Raw genomic sequence first — 25,023 nt, 5'->3', positions numbered from 1 at the left:
AAAACTGGACCACTTTCTCACACCAGACACAAAAATAAGCTCAAAATGGATGAAAGACCTAAACGCGAGACTAGAATCTATCAAAATCCTAGAGGAGAACACAGGCAGCAACCTCTGTGACCTCAGCCACAGCAACTACTTGCTAGACACGTCTCCCAAGGCAAGGGAAACAAAGGCAAGAATGAACTGTTGGGACTCCGTCAAGATAAAAAGCTTTTGCACAGCAAACAGTCAACAAAGCCAAAAGGCAACCTACAGAATGGGAGAAGATTATTTACAAATGTCTTATCAGATAAAGGGCTAGTATCCAAAACCTATAAAGAACTTATCAAACTCAACACCCAAAAAACAGAAAATCTAGTCAAGAAATGAGCAGAAGACATGAGCAGACATTTCTTCAAAGTTGACGTACACATGGCCAACAGACCCGTGAAGAAATGTTTCATGTCCCTTGGCATCAGGGAAATATGACTCAAAACCACAGTGAGATGCTACCTCACACTGGTCAGAATGGCTAAAATGAACAACTGAGGAAACAAGAGATGTTGGCGAGGATGCAGAGAAAGGGGAACCCCCTTGCACTGTTGGTGGGAATGCCAGCTGGTGCAGCCACTCTGGAAAGCAGTACGGAGGTTCCTCCAGAAGCTACCCTGTGGTCCAGCAATTACACTACCGGGTATTTATCCTAAGGATTCAAACACAGTGATTCAAAAGGGCACACGAACCCCAATGTTTATGGCAGCAGTGTCCGCAATAGGCAAACTGGAAAGAGTTGAGATGTCCATCGACAGAGGAACGGGTAAAGAAGTGGTGGTGTGTGTATATATATGATGGAATATTACTCGACCATCAAAAAGAATGAAATCTTGCCATTTACAATGATGTGGAGGGAACTAGAGGGTGTAATGCTAAGTGAGGTAAGTCAGGCAGAGAAAGATAAATACCATATGTCTTGACTCACATGTGGAATTTAAGCAACTAAACAGATGAACACAGTGGAAGGGAAAGAAAAATAAAATAAGATCAAAATAGAGGGGGAGACAAACCATAAGAGACTGAACTATAAGGAACAAGCTGAGGGTTGCTGGAGGGGAGGCGGGCGGGCGGCTGGGGTAACCGGGTGGTGAGCACCGAGGAAGGCACGGGATGTGCCGAGCACTGGGTGTTATCTGCAACTGAGGAAGCACCAAAAACGCCGAGGGAGAGCCAAGGCTGAGCAAGGGCTGTCTGTCTCATTAGTTTTTCGACATCCAAAGCAACTGTTTTGGCTTTCACGGCCCTTCTCGTTGGGTCTCTTCTTTACCATCCTGTGCTTGGTGGGGGGGGCAGTCTGGTGGTGGTGGGGGCACTGGGTAGTTGGTACCAGGACCGAGGGGCAACTTATTGGAGCCGTCTATCCGCATTTCTGGGGAGGAATGATGAAAGGCCGCTGTGTCTTCCTGGCATTTTCTTTGGAAGGCATCTGGGAAGACTGAGGACCTGAGCTTGGGTTGCACGTGTGTGGTGACCCCCTGGAGGTCCGGTCACAGCCTGAAGCTCGTCTTGGATCACTGGGGCTGGCCAGGAGAGTGACGCTCGAGGCTCTCAAGTTGGCCTGGAAAGGAGTCCAGGCTCGTTTGGGCAGCGGAGTCCACACTCGCGATGCATAGGAAGCCTGTGTGCCTTTCCACGGCAACATCACTGACTGGCTTTCGCCAGCCTCTATTTTGGACACTTGGGTCGTTTCTAATTTCAGTTCGGTCAAACAATGCTGCAATCAGCCATTCTGCGCACACATCTTTGACGCTCTTGCAAGTTTTCTCGGTAACAGAGTCTCCTCCTGTTGAGGGCCCAGCTGGTTAACCTCCACCCTGGAGCGTCAAATGCAGATTCCCGGGCTCTCGCCCCTCTCGATGCTGTTCTCGAGGTCAGGGCCCACGTCAATGTATTTCAAGACCTCCAGGTGGCTGACTCGTGGCCCAAGTGGAAACTCTGCCCGAGACTCGCCAAGTGTCCCCACAGCCATGGTGTGCACATGCCCCCCACCCCGCGAAGGAGAGAGAGGGCCTGCGTGCCCCTGCTCCATCTCCACCGGCTGCCACCACCTGGCACATCTGGGGTCAATCCGATAGAAACGACAGAGCGTCATCGGTGATCACTGGCAACTTGGATGCCTTATGCTAATTTCCTCCTCATCGGGGACTTAATTATTTTCTGCCTGATTTGGAAGAGCTCTATTTTCATTTTATTTTATTTTTTTTCTGGAGCACCTACAGAAGGCAAAGAACTAAGAGGGATACAAGTGGAAAATTTTACAAAGAACAGTTTCAAAATACTGAGAAAACAGACGATGGAGGTGAGTAAAACAGGCGAACCACGGTTTGAGCAAGCAGTCTCTGCAAAATGTTGTCAGAATAGGGTGAGATAAGACCAAGCTGACTGGTCGTTGCACGTAGCGAGTGGCTATGAGCTCCCTGTGGTTTTGTATTAAGCTACACTGGCTTCTGGAAAAGAGGCTGTGGGAAAATCAGGCTCCATTCCCCTTCCTCCTCCCAAGCGTACTCTTGGTCTCTGTGGCCTTCTCCTTCCACCTAAAATCGCTGTGCTTGTACTTGAAAAGCACCTCTGCACTTAAAAAAATATTTTCCCCCCAATTTTTTAGTGTGGAGATTTTCAAGCAATCAGGAAAGTCTGAAGAAATGTACATTGAATCTTCACAGACCGCCTCCCAGATTCTATTATTAACACGCTCCTCTATTTGCTTTACCACATCTCTCTACCCTTCCCTCTATCCGTCCATCAATCATCGCTTTGTGTGTGTTTCCAAGTAAGTTCCAGACATGAGTACACTTCACACCTAAGCACTCCCGCAGATCATTAATTTGAGTCCAATATCTGTTTAAGATTTTTCTACTTTAGGTAAAATTCACTTACAGTGAGATGTCCAGATCTCAGACACACCATTTTCTGAGTTTTGGCAATGCGTACAGCCATGCCACCCACACCCCCGTCAAGAGAGACAATTTACCAGGGCGCCTGCGGGGGGGGGCTCAGCCGGTTAAGCATCTGACTCCTGATTTCCACTCAGGTCGGAATCTCACGGTCATGGTATGGACACCCGCGCACCCCCTTCATCTGACCTGGCTCCGCACTGAGTGTGGAGCCTGCTTAAGATTCTCTCTCCCCCTTTCTCTGCCCCCTCTCTCTGTCTCAAATGGAAAAAAAAAGAATTTAGGAAAAAAAATTTACCATCACCCCAGAAAGTTCCCTTGTGCCCCTCTTCTGCCAAGCCCCATACCTGCCCTGGAGGATCCCCCGGTTCTTTTTTTTTTTTAAGATTTTATTTATTTATTCATGAGAGACACAGAGAGAAAGAGAGAGAGAGAGAGAGAGAGACAGGCAGAGGGAGAAGCAGGCCCCATGCATGGAGCCTGATGTGGGATTTGATCCCGGGTCTCCAGGATCACACCCTGGGCGCTAAACCACTGGGCCACCCAGGGATCCCCGGATCCTCTGGTTCTGATTTTTTTTTCACCATAGATCACTTTTGTGTATTTTAGCACTTTATTATTTTTTTTATTTTATTGACTTCTATATTTTTCAGCAGGGGTGGGGGAGAGGCAGCGGGAGAGGGAGAGAGCGGGAATGTCAAGCAGGATCCACACACAGCACAGTCTGACATGGGGCTCCCTCTCAAGCCTCTGAGATCAGGAGTTGGACGCTTAACCCACTGAGCTACCCGGGCACCCCTAATTTAGCACTTCATCCAGATGGAATCATGCAGTGCATATGCTCTGCGTCTGGCTTCTTTCTCTCTCTCAGCATAATGCATTTGAAATTTATCCACATCGTAGCTTGTTATCAGTTACTGTTATTGCTTCTTATTGCTGAGGACTATTATTTGTGCAGATGAGTAGTTTTGAATTGTACTGACAGACCAGTTTGTTTACCCATCCTCCTATTGGTAGGTGCCCAGGTTGCTGGCAGGTTTGGGTTACTGTGAATAAAATTGTTATGAGATTCTGGCACTTTTCTTTTTGTAGACAATCTACTGCCTTTATTTATTATATAAGTCGTAGGTATATCAGCCTTTGCTGTCATGTCTCCCCCCCAAAAAAATTTTTTTTAAATACTTCCTTTATCTTTTGACTTTCGTGGTGTGTTTTTCTGTATGCAAGTTTCTATATTTTCTGTGGGCGATTTCATCAGCCTTTTCCTTTGTGGATTCTGGGTTTTGTGTCATGATTGGAGAAGCAGCTTGATCTACCCCATGTTGTAAAAATAGCCACCCTTGTTTTCTTATAGTGCTTTTATGGGTTCTTTTTTCTATGATAATCCTTGAGTCATCTGAATTTATCTTGATGTCAGGAGTGAGGTAGAGGATCCTGATTTATCATTGTTCAAATGGCTAGTTGATTTTTCCAACACCACGTGTCGAGTATCCCTCACTGATTTGAAATGTCACCTTGTTCCTTGACTTAATTCCCATGTATTCTTCTATTTCCTTTCTGCTGGCTCATCTGTCTTGTCCTGTATCAAGGGCCACATTGAGAGAGACAAAGAGACAGAAATAGTAGATGCGATATGGTTGACCCATGAACAACACAGGGGTTGGGGGCGCAACCCCTTGAGCAGTTGAAATATCCATGTATGGAGGGCACCTAGGTGGCCCAGTGGTTGAGCATCTGCCTTTGGGACAGGGTCCTGGGATCGAGTCCCGCATTGGGCTCCTGGCAGGGAGACTGCTTCTCCCTCTGCCTGTGTCTCTGCCTGTCTCTGTGTGTCTCTCATGAATAAATAAATAAAATCTTTTAAAAAAATTCATGTATAGCTTTTGACTTCCCCCAGATTTGAGTACTGATAGCCTACTAGCAACTGGAAGCCTTCCTGATAACAGCAAGTGGGTTAACATGTGCTCTGTATGTTGTATGTATTCTACGCTGCATTCTTAACACGAAGTAGGCTAGAGAGAAGGAAATGTTATTAAGAAGATCATAAGCAAGAGAAAATATATTTACAGGACCATACTGTATTTATTGGGGGAAAATCTACGTATAAGAGGACCCACAGGATTCAAGCCGGTGCTGTTCAAGGGCCACAGGTGTAGATGCTGTTTAATTCTACGTGTCACCTTGACTGGGCCATGGGGTGCCCGGATTAAGCCTTGTTCCTGAGTGTGTCTGTGAGGGTGTTTCTGGATGACATCAACATTTGAATCAGTGGACTCAGTCAGCAGATGGCCCTCCCCGACGTGGGTGGGCATCTTCCAATCTGGTGAGGACCCGAATAGAACAAAAGCCACAGAAAGGTGGATTTAGCCCCCTTTTTTTTCCCTGCCCCACTGTTTGAGCTGAGACGTCTCGTCTCCTCTTCTTCTGACTTTAGACTCAGAGTGAACCGCAGTACTGGCTGTCCTGGGTCTCTAGCTTGCAGATGGCAGATTGTGGGACTGCTCAGCCTCCAGAATCGTGTGACCTGATTCCTTGTAATAACTCTCTTTCTCTCTCTCTCTCTCTCTCTCTCTCTCTCTCTCTCTCTCTCTCTCTCTGTGTGTGTGTGTGTATATATATATCCCTATCTATCTATATCCATGTATCTCTATATATAGATATATAGAGATATTATCTCCATCCTATTGGTTCTGTTTCTTTGGAGAACCCTGACTAACACGCACACAGGCACACGGACACACACACACCACACGTATAGCTCCCACTGGTCCTGTTCTGTGCTGTAACCCTGATGGATCTACCCCCTTGACACACCCTGTATTTATTGGGGGAAAAATAAATCACTGCATGAGGCTGGGGACCATGTCAGTCTACCTCCCTGTGCCCAGCACAAGCCTGCTTCGTGAGTCGCTGAATGGCCACAGGCTGGAGAAGCCACGAACACCTTCAGAACCCCAAGTCCACTGGCAGATTCCTCTGACATCCAAGGCTGAGTGGCAAATGAGAGATAGTACCTTATTGATGGACGTTGGTCTTGAGACCTCCAGGGGCCTCACCCTGTTCTAGGGAAGGAGGGAGGCCCTGGGGTCTCACGAAGCTACCAGGGGACTTTTAGGACTTTTATGGGGGTTGGCCTCAGGGTTGGGAGGGGGTGATGGGATAGGGCGCAGAGGGAGGGATGGTCGTCCCTTCTGTGCTGCTGTGGGAAGGATGTACACAGGCCAGTGGTCTGTGAGGGACTCCGACCAAGATTGTTGTTGTCTGAAGCAGGATGAGGGAGAGAACTGTCTTATTGGGAGGCATCCAGAGGACTCTAAACTGTCTTGGGAGGCATCCAGAGGACTCTAAACTATTTCCCTCTTTTTTCAAGGGGCCTGGGGGGTTTCAGCCCAATGGGGGACCCAGTCCAATAGCATTCTCCTGGCGATTGAAACTTAGGGCCTGTAAATAATAAAAGCTTATATGATCTTTATAATGAAAAAAAAAAAAAGAAACTTAGGGCCTCAACTCCACCAGGCCATCAAGATGCTGGGATGCTGGGATGCTGGGATGCTGGGACGCAGGCTCAAAACTCATGTGTCTGCCCAGGAGAAGGGCAGGAAAGGGGGAAGAAGTCCTACTCGAGTGAGAGGAAGTCATGAAGGATCAGTGTCTCCTCACAGAGGGGCACGACCGAACAGACGTCAGAGCAGGAGAGGCCTAGGCTGCAGGCCAGGGGGAGGAAGAATCCAGGGGCCTGGGCCTCCCAGAATCCAAGGGGCAGTGCTTTTCTGGAAGGAAGGAGAGGCCAGTGCTGTTGAGGGGCAAATCCATGAGGACTGAAAGAACAAAAGCACAGGAAAAAAAAGAACAAAAGCCACCATTGCACTCATGGCCAGGAGGACGTGGTGTGCCAAGGGGAAGGAGCGGGTGCTGGGGCTGGGTGGCTCTGGGCTGAGGAGTGGGAGGCAGCTCGCTGGCTGTGATATTTGGGCTGGGGACTGGCTGAGGACATGGCTGGACATGGCAGGCCCCGGGAAGGTGCTGAAGGCACACAAGAGAGGGCAGGTGAGCCGTGACGGATGGTGGGAACTGTCACTTCCAGGGAGAAGCCTGGGACAGCCACGCTGGGGGAACAGGGGAAGGACCTCTGGGTGCCCTGAGACCTTGCTGGGGTCAGGTGGCAGGAGGTGTTCAGGAGCCGTCCATACTGCTGCTCCTGCTGGTTCAGCCTCCACCTGGCGGCTGGCTAGGGTGGGCAGTGAGCCCTCTGGGGGCAAGGTGGAGCCAGTCGGGGGCCAGCAGAGCCGCGACAGCTGTGGCCCCCAGGGCCCTCTGGAAGGCTGAGGAGGCCTGACTGGGAGGGCTGGGTTGGGGGATCTCCAGGGGCTCAGCCCCCTAACTGGCTGGCTGTGAGCAAGTCACCGGGCAGGTGGGTCCAACAGAATCGGGAAGGGCACCGGGCCCAACCCCTGAAGGCCCCGCACCCATTGGAGGAGGGGACAGGAGAGAGGGGTCCCTGGGCCCCCGCATGGCCCTCAGGTGAAGCCGGGGCCTGCCTGAGCCTGGCAGCTGAGGTAACACCGGGAGCCCCAGTGAGGCTCCCCAATCCTGGGGAGGTGCCGCCTCGTGGAGCAGGGGAAACAGGGGCAAAGGCCGTGGCAGGAGCTGAGGGCCGCGTGTGGGCCGCGCCCGTTCCCGTCCCGGGGCGACAACGCTCCGTGAGAAGCAGGACGGCGCTGTGGGAGCCAAGGGCAGGGCTTCCAGCAACCGCGGCGCGCAGCGCCCGCCCTCCAGCCCACTCGCTGCCCAGGCCGCTGCCATCCCGTCACAGCCCTTGGGAACGGTGGCAGGCGGCACCGTCCTGGGGCAGGGTCGGCCCCGCTGGGCAGGACGCGATGCCTAGTGTGGCGCCTCCGGCGGCCCCCGAAGGATGGCGTTGCGGCGGAACGTCCAGTGCCCCCAGGAGGAGGGCGCGGGCTCCCCCAGCCAGTTCGGGGATCACTGTGCACCACAAAGGATCCCAAGCAGCGCTTCTGGCGCGCACGGCAGGGCCCTCCCCCGTAGCGCCCTTGCTGCCTTTGAGGACGTGCCACCCGCACCCCGGCTACCGCAAGGGACCCCTTCTGAATGAGCCTCCCGTGAAGCTCCGGGGAAGCCACGCTGTTGCTGTGAGGGGGCGGCCCGAGGGTGCAGTCACACGAGCCCCCGTTGGTCGAAAGCGCAATCACCCGGCGGGGACGTGAGGGCCCCGGGCTGGGGCCGCAGGTGGGGACTGAAGGGGCCGCGCCGAGACTCCAGGAGGCGGGGCTCCGGAAGGGGCGGGGCCGTCGGGGGGCGGGGCACCCGCGGCGGCCACGCCCCTCACACTGCGGTCCTGGACCTGAAGCGGAGCTCCGCGCCCCTGGCGCCCCAGGCCCACGGCGCCCCTCCCGCTCCGCCCTCAGGACGAATCGAGTTGGGTAAAGCCTGGGCTTTGGCAGAGGAGGTGGAGGGGAGGCGGCTAGTCCCTCCTCTCCCGGACCGCCGTGGCGAATCGACAGGACTTGAGTCTCCCCTGCAGCTGACGTGCCGCCTGCCCCAGCGCCCCCCACCCCGCCCCCCGCCCCGTATGGGTGTCCCTTACATGGGAGTGATAGGGATCTTTCATTGGGTCTGTCACTCGGTCAGTGGAAAGAGGGTGGGGCGCAGAGAGTCTGCATTGGTGGTACAACTCGCCCCCTGCCCCCTGCCCCCTGCCACCAGTGCAGTGACTTCAGCAGCCTCTGGTTCCTTCTCTGTAAAATGAAGGGACAGGGTTAAAAACAAAATGACGTGCTTCCCTGCTGTGCTGCGAGCCCAGGGCAGTTCACACCTCACACACTTCTAACCCCTTGGCCCTCCGTGAGTCATCTTCCCGATGCACAGGACACCAGGTGGCCTCTTGAAAGAACCAGAGACACCAACCAGTACACTTAGCTGACACGGGTTCGTAAGCAACGAATGCCCCCCTGATAAATGAAAACATAGAGGCACTTTTCTCCTGGCCGTTTATTACAGTACAAAGAAAAAACGCGCTGGCTTGAAACAGACGCCAGATTTCAAATTTAGAGGCGAAATAGGAGGTGGCAATTAAAACGTGATTACACAAGTCTGGGCACTGAGGAAAAGTTTACAGGACAGTGGGTGTGGGTTTTCTATAACAGACACTTAAATATACATGACAATAATTGCAGATAAAAACCATCAAAGACAAAGCCCAAGTCAACTATTAATGTTTACAGACTCCCCCCCACCCACCCCCCAACCACAGACCTTACATGAAAACAAATACTGAGAGGCTTTGAACCAGGAGCATCTCACCTCCGCCCTGCAAAGTGCCACTGCAGAAGTGCGAGCCTGGGGGTTCTCTGTCTGAACGATAAGGAGGACACTCTGGATCCTCAAGGTGGACAGCGGCCCGGCCCGTGTTCAGCTCACAGGCCCTCTCTCCACGCCTCCCAAATCTGCAGAACTCTTAGGCTCGGGGCAAATTTCCTCCGAGGGGCACTTGTAAAGCTTGCCCTAATATGCGCATCAGTTAAGAGCCAGCGGAGACTTGACGGGCTTGCAAAAGAGTTTAAGAATCACACAAGACGATAGAATTTTTAGAGAAAATAGCAATAATTGGCCAAGGGTTTTCTATTTGGCGTTTGTCACTTCGGACACCGCCTCTTGATCACATCCACTTCTCACTGCATCAAAACCACAAGCGGACTCGACCACCTGGCTTCGAAGGTAGCGCTGAGCTTAACAAGGGAGCTGGACCAGAGAACACAGCCTGCATTATTTGCGACAATGTATAATAAACACAAACAATGCATAATAAACACAACTCTACTGAAACGAAAGCCGTCACTTTATTTACAAAGTCACAAAATGAAGTATAAATACTTCTGTCATTAACGTTTAGGAAAACCATTTACAAAATTTTCAAATATGTACAGGTAGCTTGAAAAATCACCAGCTTTCCATTTTGTCACAGGTAGAGAGAGGGATGAGCACAGGCGGATGCCACGCGCACTGCGATGAGGAAAGGGCGTGTGGCCGGTTGTGAATTTGCGGAGGCTCCGCGCCCGGCCGAAGGCGGCGTGGACGCGGGAGGTTCTGCGGGCACTTAAAATCCCCCGGGGCTCCGGGCGGCGGCCTCGGCGGCGCCGGCCTCAGTGGCAGCGGCGTGCTCTTCCAGAATGTCATCGATCAGCCTCAGGTTGCACACCCAGCCTTCCTCTAGGCTCACGCTGGGGCCTTTCAAGAGATCTTCGATGAAATCCGCCTCACTGCAGTCCGGGGGTGAGATCAGGCCATCGAAGGGGTGCTGGGGCGGGGGCAAAAAGCCGTAGGGTGGCAGCTCGGGAGGGGCGCCCATTCTGCCAAGGGGACCTGGGGACTGGCTGGCGGCCATGGCAGAGGCGGCAGCGGCGGCGGCGGTGGCGGCGGCGGCCACATAGCTGGGCGGCTCGATGCCCTGTATGGGACTCAGGGGAGCAAAGCTGGCCAGGCCCTGCTGGGGGGACTTGCTGGCACTGAGCACAGGCACAGGACCCCGCACAGGGCTCTGGCGGGGGCTCTGGTTGCCCAGCAGGCTGAAGCAGGGGTTGAGCAGAGCAGCGTTCACCTTCTGGCCAGGCCTGCCTCCTGGGGCCACCTGATTGGGGGGCCCACCTGCCTGCGATGGAAATGCGGGGGCTACCAGGGGGACTCTAGTGGGTGCCTGGGCCAAGACAGAGTTGCTCTCAAAGTGCTGCGAGTCGCTATCATCTACATGGCCCAGGGGAGGCCCCCTGGCGACCGCCACCACCCACGCCGCACTGTTAAGCGCTGCGGGCATTCTTGGCACACGGGGCTCTCTGAGCTGGTGGGGACTCGGGGACTGGCTGCCCGGGGGTCTGGGGCAGAACCCAGGCAGGGGCGCTTCTGAGGGGGAGGCCTTGGGAATCTGCAGCCGGCGGCAGCTGGGGCCGAGGCCGCCCAGGGGGTTCTGGCCTGCGTGTGAGGGTATGGGAAATGGGGGGCTGCAGTGGAAAATTTCTTGCTGCTTGCCCGGAGTCGGTGAGGCCAGGCCCCTGCCCTCATGGCTCTGGTGCCTAGTGGGTGGGATCATTGTTGGACTCAGGTTTTTCAGAAGGAGCCCACCTCTGGGTGGCATCATGGGCTGACTGGATGGGGGGCTTGCCTTGGTCTGGCTACACTTGGAGGTGACTTGTTCTTGGACGGCTACAGAAAGAAAGAATTGGGGGGGGTCAGTGCCACAGTCACCCTCAACGTGGGCCACAGCTGCTGGCAGGGAGCTCCTGGCTCCACTCCAGCCTCCTGCCTTCTGCCCTTGGCTCCTCGACTCTTCGAAACTGCCCTTCTCCCCCCGCCCCCTCCGCCACTGAGACTGTGGTTCTTCTGGGCAGCCCTCCCAGACTCCCCGGGTCTGCGCCCCAGCTCGCCCCCGAAACACACGCACCAAGAGAAGATCACACTGTCCTGAAACTGCCAGCTTATTGGTCTGAGTTTTCAGGTAGATGGTAAGCTCTGTAAGGCCAGGGTCTGGGTCCGTTTTTATATCTGGTACTCTGTCCGCAGGCCTGGCACTGCACACGCCTTGACGGATGTCCACTCCTTGCCGCTGGCCTTCCTGGAACTTGTCTATCCTGTTACTGCAGCCAAAGCAGGCCCTATGTGCCACTCCAGCTCGGGCAGGTGGGACATTCAGCTGGCGTCAGGCCCAAAGGAGCAGGGGTTTTTGCAGGAGAATGGAGGTGGCACTGGGCTAAAATGAAGATGCTGAGAGCTCGCTGGAGGGCAAGCAGCCTCCCCAGAGCCCTGCGCTAGAGCACTCTTGGCCTGGCCCAGTGTCACTCCACTGGCTGGGAGGGACTGCTTAACACAACTGTCCCTGGCTAGTCTGGAAGCTCCACGAAGTGGGGGCTGCGCCTGACATTTTTGTTGACTGCTCTATCCCCGGCCCATCTGTGTTTACTACATTCAGAGCTGCCTCGGTGGAGGGTGGCATAGGGACCCCTGCTACCTGGGGAGGCTCTGGGGGCCCCTGCCGCAGACTCTTGGAGGAAGAGGGTCCCCAACCCCTGTTCCACTACCCACACCTGAGAGACGGCTCGGGCACTTTTCGAACGGAAGGTCAGTCGGCGGCGGCTGGGGAGGTGGGGCGGACCCGCTGAGAACCGTGAAGGTGTGTGGGTAGCAGTTTGAGGGTAACTGCTTTGAGGGGCTGGACTCAGTTCAATCTCTCGAATCAAGCAGTGATTTTAGAGTCGTTAAAAGCCGGCTTTCAGTTGGCATCCGACCGAAGCTTTCAGTGTGCTGTTGAACTGAGCCGACCGCCCCCCGACAGCCCCTGGCCTGCCCCTTTAAAAGCAATGACCTTAACAGCTTACCTTGAAATTGACTCATCTGTTGGGCAATATACGCTCTCCGCTGTTCAGGGGTCATTGCCATAAGACCTGATCTCTGCTTCTCTTGCTAAACGGAAGATGAGAAAGACGTGTTAGATAGTGGCTACCAAGAAAGTCGGCCTTGGGATTGCCGCGTGGGGGCCCAGGACTTGGCTTTGGTGTAGCAGAAAGCATGAGTGAACACATCAACACACACTTGCATGCATGCCCCGCCCTCCCGAGCAAGATTCCACAGGTATAAACAAAAGTAAGATTCTGCACCTGGGTTAAAAAATCAACTGCGACAGCATAGGATGGGGCAGGAGAGACAGAGCTTAACAGCAAGAGCACACAGAGAAAAGGTTCAGGCATTTTGGATGTCCTTCTGCTCAGGATGGGTCAGCAGTGAGATGTGTCACCAAAAGAGCAAATGTAACATTAGGCTGCATTAATAGAAGCAGAGTATGTAGAAGGAGGGAGGTGACAGTCCTGCACTCCTCTGCCTTGGCCAGACCATGTCTACAGTGCTGGCCAGAGTCCGGGCACGCCAGTCTCAGGGAGACCCAGAGGAACTGGCTGCATTCCGAGGACACTAAGTGAGAGGGATAGGGCTCGGCCCCGGAACGGCCCAGACCACGAATGGCTGAGCAAACCAGGAATGCTGTGGCTGGGGCAGTGCAGACCCTGGGCTACGTGGTGGTGGGAGCCCAGCCTCTGTGGGGCTGTCACAGGGAAAGGGCCCAGGCTTGTTCTGGGTGGTCCTGGCATGAACGGCAGGACGATCACACGGTCAGATAAACGCATTGTCTGCCCCCCAGAGTAGCCACCCACTGCCAACTTCCCTCCATTCTCCTGCCTGCCTGTCGCAGGGGCAATCAGGACGAGCTTCCTGTCTCCATCACGGGGGCAGCCAGTGGGCTGGGGGAGGAGCCAGCACGGAGTCCAGCAGTGGCTGGAGGACACAGCAGGCAGAGGCCCAGGGGAGGGCCCGGAGGCTCCGCTGGCCCCGAGACCCTCAGCCAGGAGGGGACGGCCTCAGGCTGTGACCAGGACCCCGGTCTCACTCCCGCTGCGGTGCTCACCCACTGCCATCTCTGTCCCCTTCTCGAGAAGCCCGCTGCATAGTGTGCTGACAACCAAGGCAGCTCCCTATGGGAGGACCCCTCATCCCTTAGGCCCCTTGTTGAGCTGCATTCCCCCCACCGCCCCATGGGCCCCAGATGCTGGAGGACCTGATCTGTAACATGGGCTGCCTGGCAGGGCCTGCTTTTCTGCCCTCAGTGGGGCTGGGGTGGGCCGGGCAGGTGGAGGACTGGCACCTGGGACAGTGCTGGGCTCCCAGGCCTGGTGGCAGTTCCCGGCCTCTATTCCTGCCAAAGGCAGAGGACAGACTACATCAGAAGCCATTGCACCGTCCCGTCCTTAGCCTGTTTCCTGTCTGGGCCCTTGCTCCCCTGCGCTGGGACCGGCCACACCTGGGGTGGTGGGGAGCTGTCCTCTTCCTGCTGGAGCTTGGGGACCCAGGGCCAGCCCAGGCATGCTCACTGTACTGAACTGCCCGCACCCTGTCCTTTCCCATCATCTTCGCGATCGGCACAGCTATGTCATGCCAGTTAGGGATCTGGCCACTGAGGACCGTGGGCGGGGGGGGGGGGCGGTTACACGACCACTTCAGACAGGAAATGGGACACAGAAGCTAGGCTCTGCCTGTGACAGTGGGGACAAGCGGGCTTTCACTCTGGGGCAGCCCTTTGACTTCTCTTCTGCCCTTTGGCCCTTATACCAGCCCCTGGGGATCGGGGCAGAAGCTCAAGGGCCCTGCTTACTGCTGTGACAGCTGAGGCTCAGAGAGGTTGAATGACATGCTGGAAGTGACCCAGCTAGGAAGTACAACGTCTCCCAACTGCAGACTCAGGGCCCCGGCCTCTCTAGCCTCTTCAGCCCCCTGCTCCTGGGGACCAGCTGCTTCTGGGGACGGGCTCCTGTGGCTGGCTGGGCCAACAGCAACAATGCAGTCGTGCAAGGGCCGGGGGTCAGGGTCAGGGGTCAAGTGGAGGCTACAGGGCACAACCGGAGAAAAAGCAGGGCAGGGCGGAGGAGTCCAAAGGGGAGGCAGTAGGGAGGAGAGACCCCGCAAGGGCACGGGAAATCAAAGGGAAGGCTGGGCTGGGGCAGGGGTCAAAGGGTGGAGGAACTGGGTGGTGCTGGCCAGATGAAAGAGAGCGCTTCTCAAACAGGGCAGAGTTACGGGGACCAGGGGCTGTTGGCCGGTGTTCATCCAAGGAAGCACAGAATCCGGAGCTTCCCGAGTTGAAGGGAAACGCTGGTCAGCGGGATGGCCGCAGCCACTCCCAAGTTCAGACAGCACGTTGCCACCCGGGCCGCGCTGGGCCTCCGGCATCCTGGGCCACGGCCACCAGGCAGGAGCCCCTTCACTGGGCCAGGGCGCCCAGAGGCTCTGCAGCCCTCTCTGCTCCGCGTCCTCAGCCCTGGCAGAGGAGGCCTCCCCAGGAGGCTGCTTCCTTTGTTTTGCAGACGGAGGCCCCCATCCTTTGTTCTGAATCAATGTGCTCCAAAGATAAGCCCCAAGAAAACAGTTGTTGCCTTTTGACACTGACAATTAGAATCGCTGGAAAATGGAGCAAACAGGAAATGACAAATGTTTTCGGTGACCAGGAGGAAGTGATGGCCGAAGTCGCTGCTTCGCGATGGGCGCTTGTGAAGGATGGCCCAGGCAACCTGTGGCTTTTCAGAAGCATGGTCAGGGAGCAGGGCGTCAAATGACTCATTTCTCTAGGGCTGCGGTTGTCATGGCGCTCGGTCCCATTGCGCCGGGTGACATCAACGGCGCAGCGTCACCTGAGTGTTGTGTGAGCCTGGGGGGGCTGCTCCCATGCTGGTCACTGCTGCAGGGCTGGGGCCCCGCTTCTTCCCTGTCACCCCCTCCTCCCAGTCCTTGCAGGGCCAAGCTGCCACATTCACAGACAGGCCTCAGGCAGGACAGCGACCCTGGATGTTCTGGGGCTGCCTTTCTAGAAGCTTCATGCTGATGCCCGGGCAGCTGCAAAGCCCTCGCCCAACTCTGGGGGCTCGTGGAAGGGCTAGTGCTTCATCTGGGTGTGCTAGGCCTGCCCACCGCCCCCCACTGTCCCCTGACACAGCTGAGCCTTACATGGTAACCCCCCACCCCCCCACCAGCAGGCCAGGGCCGATGCTGTGCCGGCTGCACCCTCAGCCACCACAGGCCAGTGCCCCCTGTAAGCCCCGGTGGATCCCCTGGATGCTTCCTCTCCACTGCAGGGGGAGAAGCGACTCCTTACAGATTCAACCACTAAATCAAGCAGAGGGGCTCTAATTAGATGGGAGGTGGGAGATGGGCACAGGGGCGGATGACTGGCAGGACTCACACACAGAAGCCTACAAAGGGTTCCTGGATTTCTGCCAGATTCAGACTGAAGTTATTTCCCCCATGACCCTCAGGAGGAGAGCATTCTGACTCAGAAGGGGATTCCAAAGGAACAGCTCCTGGGGATGGCAGGGAATGGATCCAAAGCCTTGTTTCATACAGCACAAGGAGGGTGGGAAGGAGTGGGGGGGAGGGGAGGGGGAGGGGGAGCTTGTTTTCTACCTTTATGTAACTAGGGTAACCCGGCCTCCTTTCCAAGCCCACCTGCCCCCACTCGAGTGTCCCACTCGAGTGGCGACAGCCTGCCATCCAGAAGAAGGCACTCAGCCACTTTAAAGGTTCAAAGGTTAATGAGCTCTACTGTGTATGCTCCTTCCCTTATCACTCTACTCCAAGAAGCACCTTCTTCTGTAGTTTCTGGAAGCTCGATTCACCCACCTTTCTGACTTTAGCCTTTGAAATGACAGCGTTCTCACCAGAGACCGTGAAATCAAGATCGGAATTCTGGGGGCTCTCACATCCATATGGATGGGGACACCTGAGGCCCAGGGGCTCTGGCTGGCCGGTAGCCTAAGGATGAAGGCAGTGCAGACACTTCCCCCGGGAGCCCTGTTTGGGGGGGAGGTGCTGATGCTCTGGGGCTACAATTCTCCACAAGTGTCCTTTGGAAGCCATGGGTGCTTCCTACAGTGAATGACAGGTGAGCTTCCTTGTATCCTGGTCCCTCCCAACTCTCAGAGCCTGTGACTCAGTTTCTCCAGAAGGCCACCAGAATGATGGGATTGAGGAGTGTTCCATCAAACCACCTCTCCTCTCTGTAGACTGCTGAGGCCAAGATATGGCCTTTTTAGGTTGCCTCTGCTCAGTGGCCTTCCTGGGCCGGGAGTGCACCTACTGAGACGGGGTTGCAGTGGCTCTGGAGCCCCTAGAATGAACCTGCCCAAATACCGGATGGGCAGATTGGGTTTCCTTAGCAGCCCCGTAATTCCCTCTGTCAGCCAGTGGACACACGTTTCTCACGGGATAGCACTGGGCTTCTCACTCCTGTGGAGCTTACAGCGGAGGGGAAATTATCCAAGAAGACCACTTGAGATGGTGACACATTTTCTAAAGAAAATCACAACAGGGTGAAGGGATCAAGAGGTCTTTCTGGGCCCCTTCGGTCCCTGGGCCCGGGGACCTCCCCCACAGAGGTGGTGCTGCCCTCGGCTCTGGGCCAGTCTGCGGCTGTAGCTGGGGCTTCACAAAGTCGGTGCCATCAACAGCAAACAGCAGAGAGCTGGAGGTCAGCTGTTTTACTCTCCATTTTCTTTCTACTTGATCTCCAACTGCGTGAACTCTATCCTCACTCCTCCCGTGTCTTGGTGCTTTCAGGGCAGCCCGATCCCGGAAGGGCTTGGTCTAAATGCTGGGAATGATCCCGGGGCCGAGGAAACAAATGTCTTTGCAGCTCGCCTTTCTTCTTTCCCACGTGGTGCCTGCATCCCCCGTCTCACACTGAGTCTGGGCTTCCTGAGTCACCATGGCCCCCAGAGCCCCCAAGGAGGGCCCAGCTTCCAAAGCCTCTTTGGCAAGATTTGAGGGCCAAGCATCTGCCTGGCCCCCGTCCAGGGCCGGCCTGAAGGTGTGGCCTGGGGAAGAGATGCAATAAGGTAGGGGATGCTAATGGGAAGTGAGCTAGTCAACGTGTGACTTGTGAGGAGAGGGCGAGGCAGGGAAGACGAGGGTGGGACACGACAACACCCCGAGCGGACCACATGTCCCCATCCGTTTTTTGCTAATTCCGGTTCCCTGGGAGCTTTGTGCCGGACCCGATTTCTCAGGTTTCAGCCGAAGAGTGAACAGCTGAAGAGCATCGTGACTCTGAGAGCACAGCAAGGAAAGGGGAAAGGAGAGAGGAATCAATAGACCTTGAGCAGAAGGCACTGCTCGTTCTTCCCGGCTGCGCCTGGCGGCCTAAGGCGAACAAGGCTGTCCATACCGGAGCAGAATTTCCATTAAAGGCCAGAATCCCAGAGGCCCTTTCAGCTTGATGACCATCTTCTGATCACTATCACTAGCAAATGCTCATTTCTCCAGTTTTTTTTTTTTTGTTTGTTTTGGTTTTCCTGCAGACAGGGCAGGCATCCTGTGCACACTCCTATTTCTTGCAGCAGAGCAACAACTCCACGATCCAAACGGTGCTCACCACGAAGGCCCACTCTGGCTGGCATCCACCCTCTTGTTCCCATGCCCACTAACGTGACTCTCCGGGGCAAGTCAAGCTGTTCCTTCTAGACTCTGGGGGATGAGCCAAAGTCATGGCCATCGTGGACAGGCTTGACGGGGCTTCCTTCTGCCCTCTCTCCTCCCGCTGCCAGTCCTCCAGTGGGGTGATCCAGCTTCCCACCTCTAGGGCGAACACGTCTTGGGTGGGGTCAGAGAACACACTGGGGGTGCAGAGTCCGCAGTGGAGCTGGCCGGAGAGGTGGTTCCCGAGCACCCGCCGGGTACAGAGAAGGCAGCTACTGGGGTGGGGGGATCCGGAGGTGCAGAAGCACAGCCCCTGCCCCCCTTGGGCTCACAGTCTGGCTGCAGGGACACACAGGCAGGGAAGGAACCAGGGTGCTGGAAGGCTTACCTCAGGGAGGGAGCAATCGCACCCGGCCCAACCCCCCACTCATTTCCCTGGAGGTGAGGCTCGGGGCGCCTGCAGCACTCAGCTTGCTTGGGTGGTCTCTTTGCCAAAGACTGGCCGGGACACAGTAGAGAAAGCACTAGAGAGCCCTCCTAGGTGTACAGAGCTTTATGGGCTGTCACCTCCTGTGTTCCTCCCAACAACCCTGTGAGGCAGGCGGGCAGGCTGAGCAGGGGACTGCGTCCCGGTTGACAGATGAGAAAGCGAGGCTCAGGGGAAGTGACTTACCTACAGCGTCGCAGCTAGGCAGTAGTGGAGCAGGCACCTGCCTCCAGGCCTTCGGATCCCAGCCGCCCCAGGGCGCTGCCTCTGAGGTGCTGTGCGAGGAGGTGACTCGGGCCAGCTCATGAGCAAAGGAGCTGCCGGGCAGGAAGGACTCACTCCCCAGGGCCTGGCAGGATGGGGGCTGTCGCCCGAGGCTGACCTGGGGGTGCCTGGCTTCCCCAAGCTTGCAGGCTTTGTCTACATGAGTCTACAACAACCGATTGAACAATCCATCAGCTGCTTGGCCACACAATGCTTCTGACTGATCTTGTCACTGCCATGACCGCCTGCCTAGCGGGGTCGTTTGGGTGTTGTGGTTATACACACCAAGTGGTCTGGGGCAACGAAACCAAACAGCTTTGTGGTCTTAATTGTCTTGGGTCACGGACTTCTTTGAGAATAAAAGCTATGGTCTCTCTCCACAGAAAAAAAGCACTCCCCGGGGCGGTTCCCCTTTCCCAGCCCACCAACATTTTACATATAATTTCAGGGATTTTCCTGGACACTTAATACCCATCCATGAGATCCATGGATCTCAGTTAGGGATCCTGTGCCCTGATCAGTCATTGTCTCGTTGGAAACGGGAAGGAAGCTAGGTCAGATAGCTGGTTCATCGGCAATGACCTCGACCAATCCCGATCCCTCCCCTTCCCCTCCCCGCCCCCCCCACCCAGAGCCCAACAGAACACACAGTTCTAAACCGGTTTGCAGGTTTGTGTGTGTAGAAATGCTGAGGAATCTGCAAAACCAAATGGTGAGTGCACAACCAAACAGTCAAGTGTAAATCCCATGACAGACGAGTCCTGAACCGCAGCCCTCACTGCACTTCACCTTACCAGGGCCCCAAGGCTTTCGGACTCACGGTGGGGGGTGGGCGGGGGGGATTTCCTTGCCATCATGTTTTAGATGACAGGGATTCTTCCAGAATTGAACATAGGACCCAAATCTTTCAGCCAAAGGCAATTTAGAGACCTCACACTTGATAACCGTGTCAGAGAAAATTTTAAGACTCAAATGAGCTGCTGACCTAGCCCTCACATCCTGACAGACACACCAAGCGCTTGGCAATAGTGGTGCCCGAAAGGACCAGGGGACAGCCTGCCTCCGTGGGCTCTTCCTCCTACAGGCCATGGCCTCCTCCCTCTCATGCTGTAACACCAGGGTTGCGAGTCATCATCCACGTCTCCTATCATCCCAGTAGGAAGGGAAATCTTTCTCCCCCAAACTAAGCTAAAACGGCTGGAATCAATTCAGTTCATTGCAATAAACACTTACTAAGCACCTCCTGCGCACACGTCCCTGCAATGGATGACAGGCCAGCAGATATTTGGATGTCCCGTCCGAAATAGCAGTAAAAATCGCCACCACTGAATTTATGGAGCATTTGCTCTGCGCCAGGCGCTGACCCAAGTGCTTTCAACATTTGGTCTCCGTCAGTTCTTTATGCAGCTGACTATGAGGCAGAAGCTATTATTGTCCATATTTTACAAATGAAGACACTGAGGCCCGGAGAGGTTAGCTAAGTTGCCCAAAGTCACACAGCTAGTTAGTAGCAGAGCAGGATGCAAACGTGAGGTTTGCCCAGTTCCCCCGCCCCGCACATGGTTTGCCACGGTGTATGTGTGTGTTGAGTCAGGAACTTACCAGATCACAAAACGAGTCCTGAAACGTAGAAACCATTGAGACACACCATTTAGAAAAGTTTAGGCAAATTGTTCCAACGGGGGCTCCAGACAAATTCTTAAGAACAAATTACAAATACTTAAAGAGGGGATTGGGAAGACAATCTATCTACCCAGGGAGCTTCAGAGAGTACACCCAGCCTCCACACAGATACAAAAGCAGAAAAAAACACAAAATATCCCTAGCAAGTCAACTCAACGCACTCAGGAAAGGATACTTGTTCGCCAGTCGGACGGTATAGTGACTGCGCGGGGGCCCAGTGCCCTTCCTCTTGGGGTGGTTCATTCCTACAGAGCTGAGCCCACTGGCCGCCTACAGCTTCCTCGTCTGTCCTTGGAGCAAGCTCATCCAGGACGTTAGCAGAAACGTTGCTTTCTACAATTGACAATTCTTCGTGCCTGCATTCCCGGCTCCTTGATCATTTTAGATGCTATCTGATAGCCACACTAGAGTTTTTAGAGTTTTTTCGATCCCCAAATGCAAATACTACTAGAGTTCTGCTTGCCAGCCCACTCCATGATGACACAACCTCAAAGCCATGAATATGGCTTATTTGTAGGGAGCTGAAGCATTTTAAGCTTTTGCTCAGGAATCCCTGGTAGCTTCATGTGACTTGTAGGGTATTAGTGATGGGTCAAGAAACAGGACCCCCCCCCCAATCAGCATTAACAGTATGATTGCAGCGCCTCAGTGGTTCATCGGGCAGAAAAATCTGCAGATGGCACATGGACATTACCAGGGGTGGAAGATGCCCCAACAGTGTGGGCACTTCTATTTGAGCAGCGATTGGGAGTGGGCCCAGAGCTACTCATTCAAGCTATTAAGGGGAGTAGACTGGGAACAGCACTTGGCGGGCCAATGCAATCCCCAGTTGAAAAACGAAATAAATAAAATAGATGAGATTCAATCTTGACTCTGACTGACTAGGAGCTTTATAACTGATGCTCATGCATCTTCCCGGTTTTATTTAAGGTGAGGGAAATAAAAAAGCCCTTGCTTATCACACACCCTATAAATATGAGGCCCTACTTTCAAAGAAGAGACTGCCAGGGACATTTCAACTCCTTGAGGTTTTCAAATGTAAAGTCAACCCATCTCTTTCTTTGGAATCACTGAAAATCTCAGGAAAGCAAGTCAATGAACAATTATTGGTGGGCATGGTCACTAGCTCTTAGACTGCCTGGTTCCATGTGACTCCAAATTTTGTAGAAGTAGGCCATGGCATGGATGGTGTCTGGTAGTATTCGTGCCTAATTTCACAGAACTCCCATCCACCCAGTTCTCTGGATCCTGGGCTTTCCATGATTGCCAGAGAGCTTGCTGGACTGAGGTTGGCCAAGGGTCCTTCCTCCTGGAGAATCCTCCAATGGTTTGTAGCTGCCTAGGGATGCAAGCACATCCTGCTAAGTTCTGCTCTTAGGGCTGTCCATGACCTTGGCCTCCTGTCCTCTCGGCAGCCCTAAGAACCAGGTTTCATGTTCCATTGTGTCATGTGCTCTGTCCTCCAGTCATGCCAGTCTCCTTTGAGCCCAACAGAGCTCTCCAGACAGGCTATCATGTGTGTCCAGCCCTCTGAGCTGGTGCCCCTTGCTTCACTTAGCCTAGAATACCCTTTCTTCAAGTTTTCACTCTGGGACTTCTGCATATCCTTTGAGATCCAGCTCCTCTACTCTGGAAACTCTGCGTCTCCTTTGGCCCTGCATCTGTGGCTGACTGAACACCCATGCTGGGCCAGGTCTTAATCATCTCTGAATCCCTCTAGTGCCCAGACAGTGCCTGGCACAGGCAAGGGGCTCAGAAGATACTCAGAGAATTCAACTGACCTTACTCTGTTAGGAGCTTGGTGTGATGTCCCGGGCTCTTGGGAGATGGTAATCTGGTGAGGACCGTGCTGGCCTCTTTCTGGGATGAACGTTAATGATAAATGGAGCCTTACCTCTCATTTAATAAGCACATCTATTCAGCCCTTTTCAACACTGTTGTGTTAATAAAACCCATTGATAGAACAGAGTGGGATCATAACCACACTGTAAAAATAACATCAGCTAACAAGGAAGTAGAGAGGTTTACCCAGGACACACAGTGGCGAGTGGTACAGACCTGCATCTGATTTATAGAGTGGCCAAGACCCAAGCAACTCCTGGGCTTGGAAGTACAGAGGCTCCTTTCTGCACGTAAAGAGGAGAGTCCAAGGTGTCCTCTTTCATTGACACTGGATATGGATGGTTGTTCTAACTCTATAAATGATGGACTAGATTAGATATTGGTCCAGTCTTCCACACCAGAAGATTCAGATGGAGGTCTATGTGTATTCACAAGGTTCTAGCTGTGTTCTATAATTCTACCAACTTCTGGAGCCTTGCAGAGTTCTAGACCAAATCATCCAGGAGTTAAGGCAATGAGTCTTGAACTCCTTTCTTTCCTTTTTCTGGCCTTTGCTAACCATGTAACAGAGGTGAGCAGAGAAAGCTCAAGAGAAGGAGCTGGAGTCTTGGCACATATGCCAGAGACTCTCTAAGCCTCGGGTCCTTCAGGGCTGAGCCGACTTCAGAAGCCAGCTCCAGTTGTTCAAGTCACTGGTGAGATGAATGTACTAGGGTACTAAATGTTATCCAGATAGCCCAAAGAGGTCAAGGCAGAGCTGTGGAAGAAGCTGAATCTTTGGGCAATGCCCCTGCATGTCAAACAAGTGACAGGAGACAATTTTATGAATTTTATAAATTTATTATAATAAATTTATAATTTTTTTTATAAATGTGAAGTAATGCTTTGGGAAAACTGGAAAAATGTGATGTGAGTTAGACTTCTTGGCTTTTTGCTTGCCGTTTTCCCACTTGGCCAAGTGCAAAAGGGATTTCAATATATCACAACCATGTGTCTATTAATAGAAATACAAGAAAGCTATACAACTCAAGTCTAGGATGTTGTAAGGAATAAAATCACAGAAGCTCTATAAACAGCATGGTCCAACAGAACTTTCTGATAGTGTTGAATCATCCTCCCAGCAAGAAAAGAATGCTCTATACCTACGCTGTCCAGTATAGGAGCCATTGGCCACACGTGGCAGACGAGCACTTGAAATGTGGCTAGTGCAAATGGAAAACTGAATTCTTAATTTTATTTATGTTTAATCAATTTAAATTGATTTAAATAGTCACGTGGGGTTGCTGGTTACAGTACTGGAGAGCAGAGCTCTTTGGCATAGTGGCTAAGAGTGCATGCAGGCTGTGGAGGGAGAAGGTCTGGGCTGGAATCATGGACTTGCCACTTCTCGGCCATGTCATTGTGAGGAAGTTACTAACTTTTCTGTGCCTCAACTTGCTCATCTGTAAAAGAGGGGTCATGGTTGTACTTTATTCATAGCATGGCAGGGGTTATGAAGATTACTTGGATGAACACTAATGCAAGTGCCTTCCTGTTGCATGCACTCTCTGAAATTAAGCTAGTGGGGGTCTTCATTACCCATAACACCTCTGCCATGTATGCAGCACTTCGCCCAAGGTCACTCCTTAGTAGATGCCAGAGCTCGGACTAGAACCCAGATATTGTCTAACCTCAAAGCCCACACCCTGGTTTTTCTTGATCAGATTGCCCAACTGAAACCTTCACTATTATAATAAGCAGACCAGCAGTGAGAGGAATCTGGAAGGCCGCTAGGGTTCCACGGCGGTGGAATGGCTGCTGGGTTGGCTGTTGTGTGATCCATGTGTTCTTTTCGCAACAACTGTATCCTAAAATTAGGAGAACTCCAAGTTGGGGCATTTCTGTTATGATCCATATGGTAGAGGGGGTGGGAGGGAGCTAGGGTTCACTGAAGAGATTCTTCCAAGAACTCTAGGGTAGTGCCAATCCCACCCACTGGGTGGAGCTTTCCCAGAAATTTGCATTTTGTTAAAGTGTCCTTGGATTCTGGATGCAGGAGCTGGGAGAGTTTGAGCGTTTCTGGATTTTCTCCCTTTATAAATGTATATAATCTAACTTTAATTTTTCAAAGTTTAAAAGTCTAGAGCTGACTAAAATTGATGGGGCCTCGAATCAAATTCACTTAGTCAAATCAAGTTCCCAGACTTGGGATTTAATCACAGAATGAAGTTCAACTGGTAAACTGCTACCTTGGTGAGAGAACACAAGAAGGCAAAATCAATAATGTATACATCAATTAAGGAATGAAGGAATAAATATCCTTTCTGCAGCATGAATTCTAATGAGTAGGCAGGTGGCCCAGTAACCGCTGAGGCTAGAGACGCATACTCCTCGGTATCTCCCACAGTGCTGGGTTCAGAGGATGTCTGCAATACTCTTCTGATATTGGGGCTGGCCATTTCCTATGGGGTGCTCTTGTAGCGGGGCCAGTGCAGTGCCTGCTGTCAGTCATGCTGGGTGATGAGCTAGGAAAGCTGTGGCTGGTCAGGCTGGGTGGGCCCCGGGGAATCATCCCAGGAGCAAGATGAGGTCAATGGCACTGCTTGATCATGAGACCGTAGAAACCTTCCAGAAGCTGTCAGAGCAACTAGTGCCCCAGGCCTCTCTTGGCTGCCGAGGCTCTGGATTCCAGATGGCTTTGAGGCCCTCCCCTTACCCAGCCCTTGATGTCCTCCATGTCTCATGATCAAGACAGTGATGGTAACGCCTACTGTGTGCTGAATGCGTACAAATGTGCCAGGCACTGAATTACATGCTGCA

General features: G+C 53.5%; 1 protein-coding gene across 2 annotated transcripts in view; it reads right to left on the bottom strand.

Annotated features, from left to right (window-relative positions):
• Nucleotides 1-9,209: 9,209 nt before the first annotated feature.
• MAMLD1 (mastermind like domain containing 1) overlaps nt 9,210-25,023 on the bottom strand; it is a 118,785-nt gene continuing 102,971 nt past the window's right edge. The window contains exons 4-6 of one of the 2 annotated variants that reach the window (XM_055338493.1): nt 18,622-18,865; nt 12,314-12,398; nt 11,006-11,144 (exon numbers count right to left, since the gene is read on the bottom strand). In XM_055338493.1, the coding sequence (XP_055194468.1) occupies nt 12,358-12,398; nt 18,622-18,865 (285 nt within the window). In that variant the 3' untranslated portion in view covers nt 11,006-11,144; nt 12,314-12,357. Of the gene's footprint in view, nt 11,145-12,313; nt 12,399-18,621; nt 18,866-25,023 lie in introns of both variants that reach the window. The other variant, XM_055338492.1, reaches the window with a different exon arrangement.

This window comes from Nyctereutes procyonoides, unplaced genomic scaffold (genome assembly GCF_905146905.1).
Source record: "Nyctereutes procyonoides isolate TBG_1078 unplaced genomic scaffold, NYPRO_anot_genome, whole genome shotgun sequence".
In the NCBI taxonomy this organism is placed as follows: Eukaryota; Metazoa; Chordata; class Mammalia; order Carnivora; family Canidae; genus Nyctereutes; species Nyctereutes procyonoides.
The sequence above is the reverse complement of the archived record's forward strand: the minus strand, read 5'-3'. Positions and strand labels throughout refer to the sequence as shown.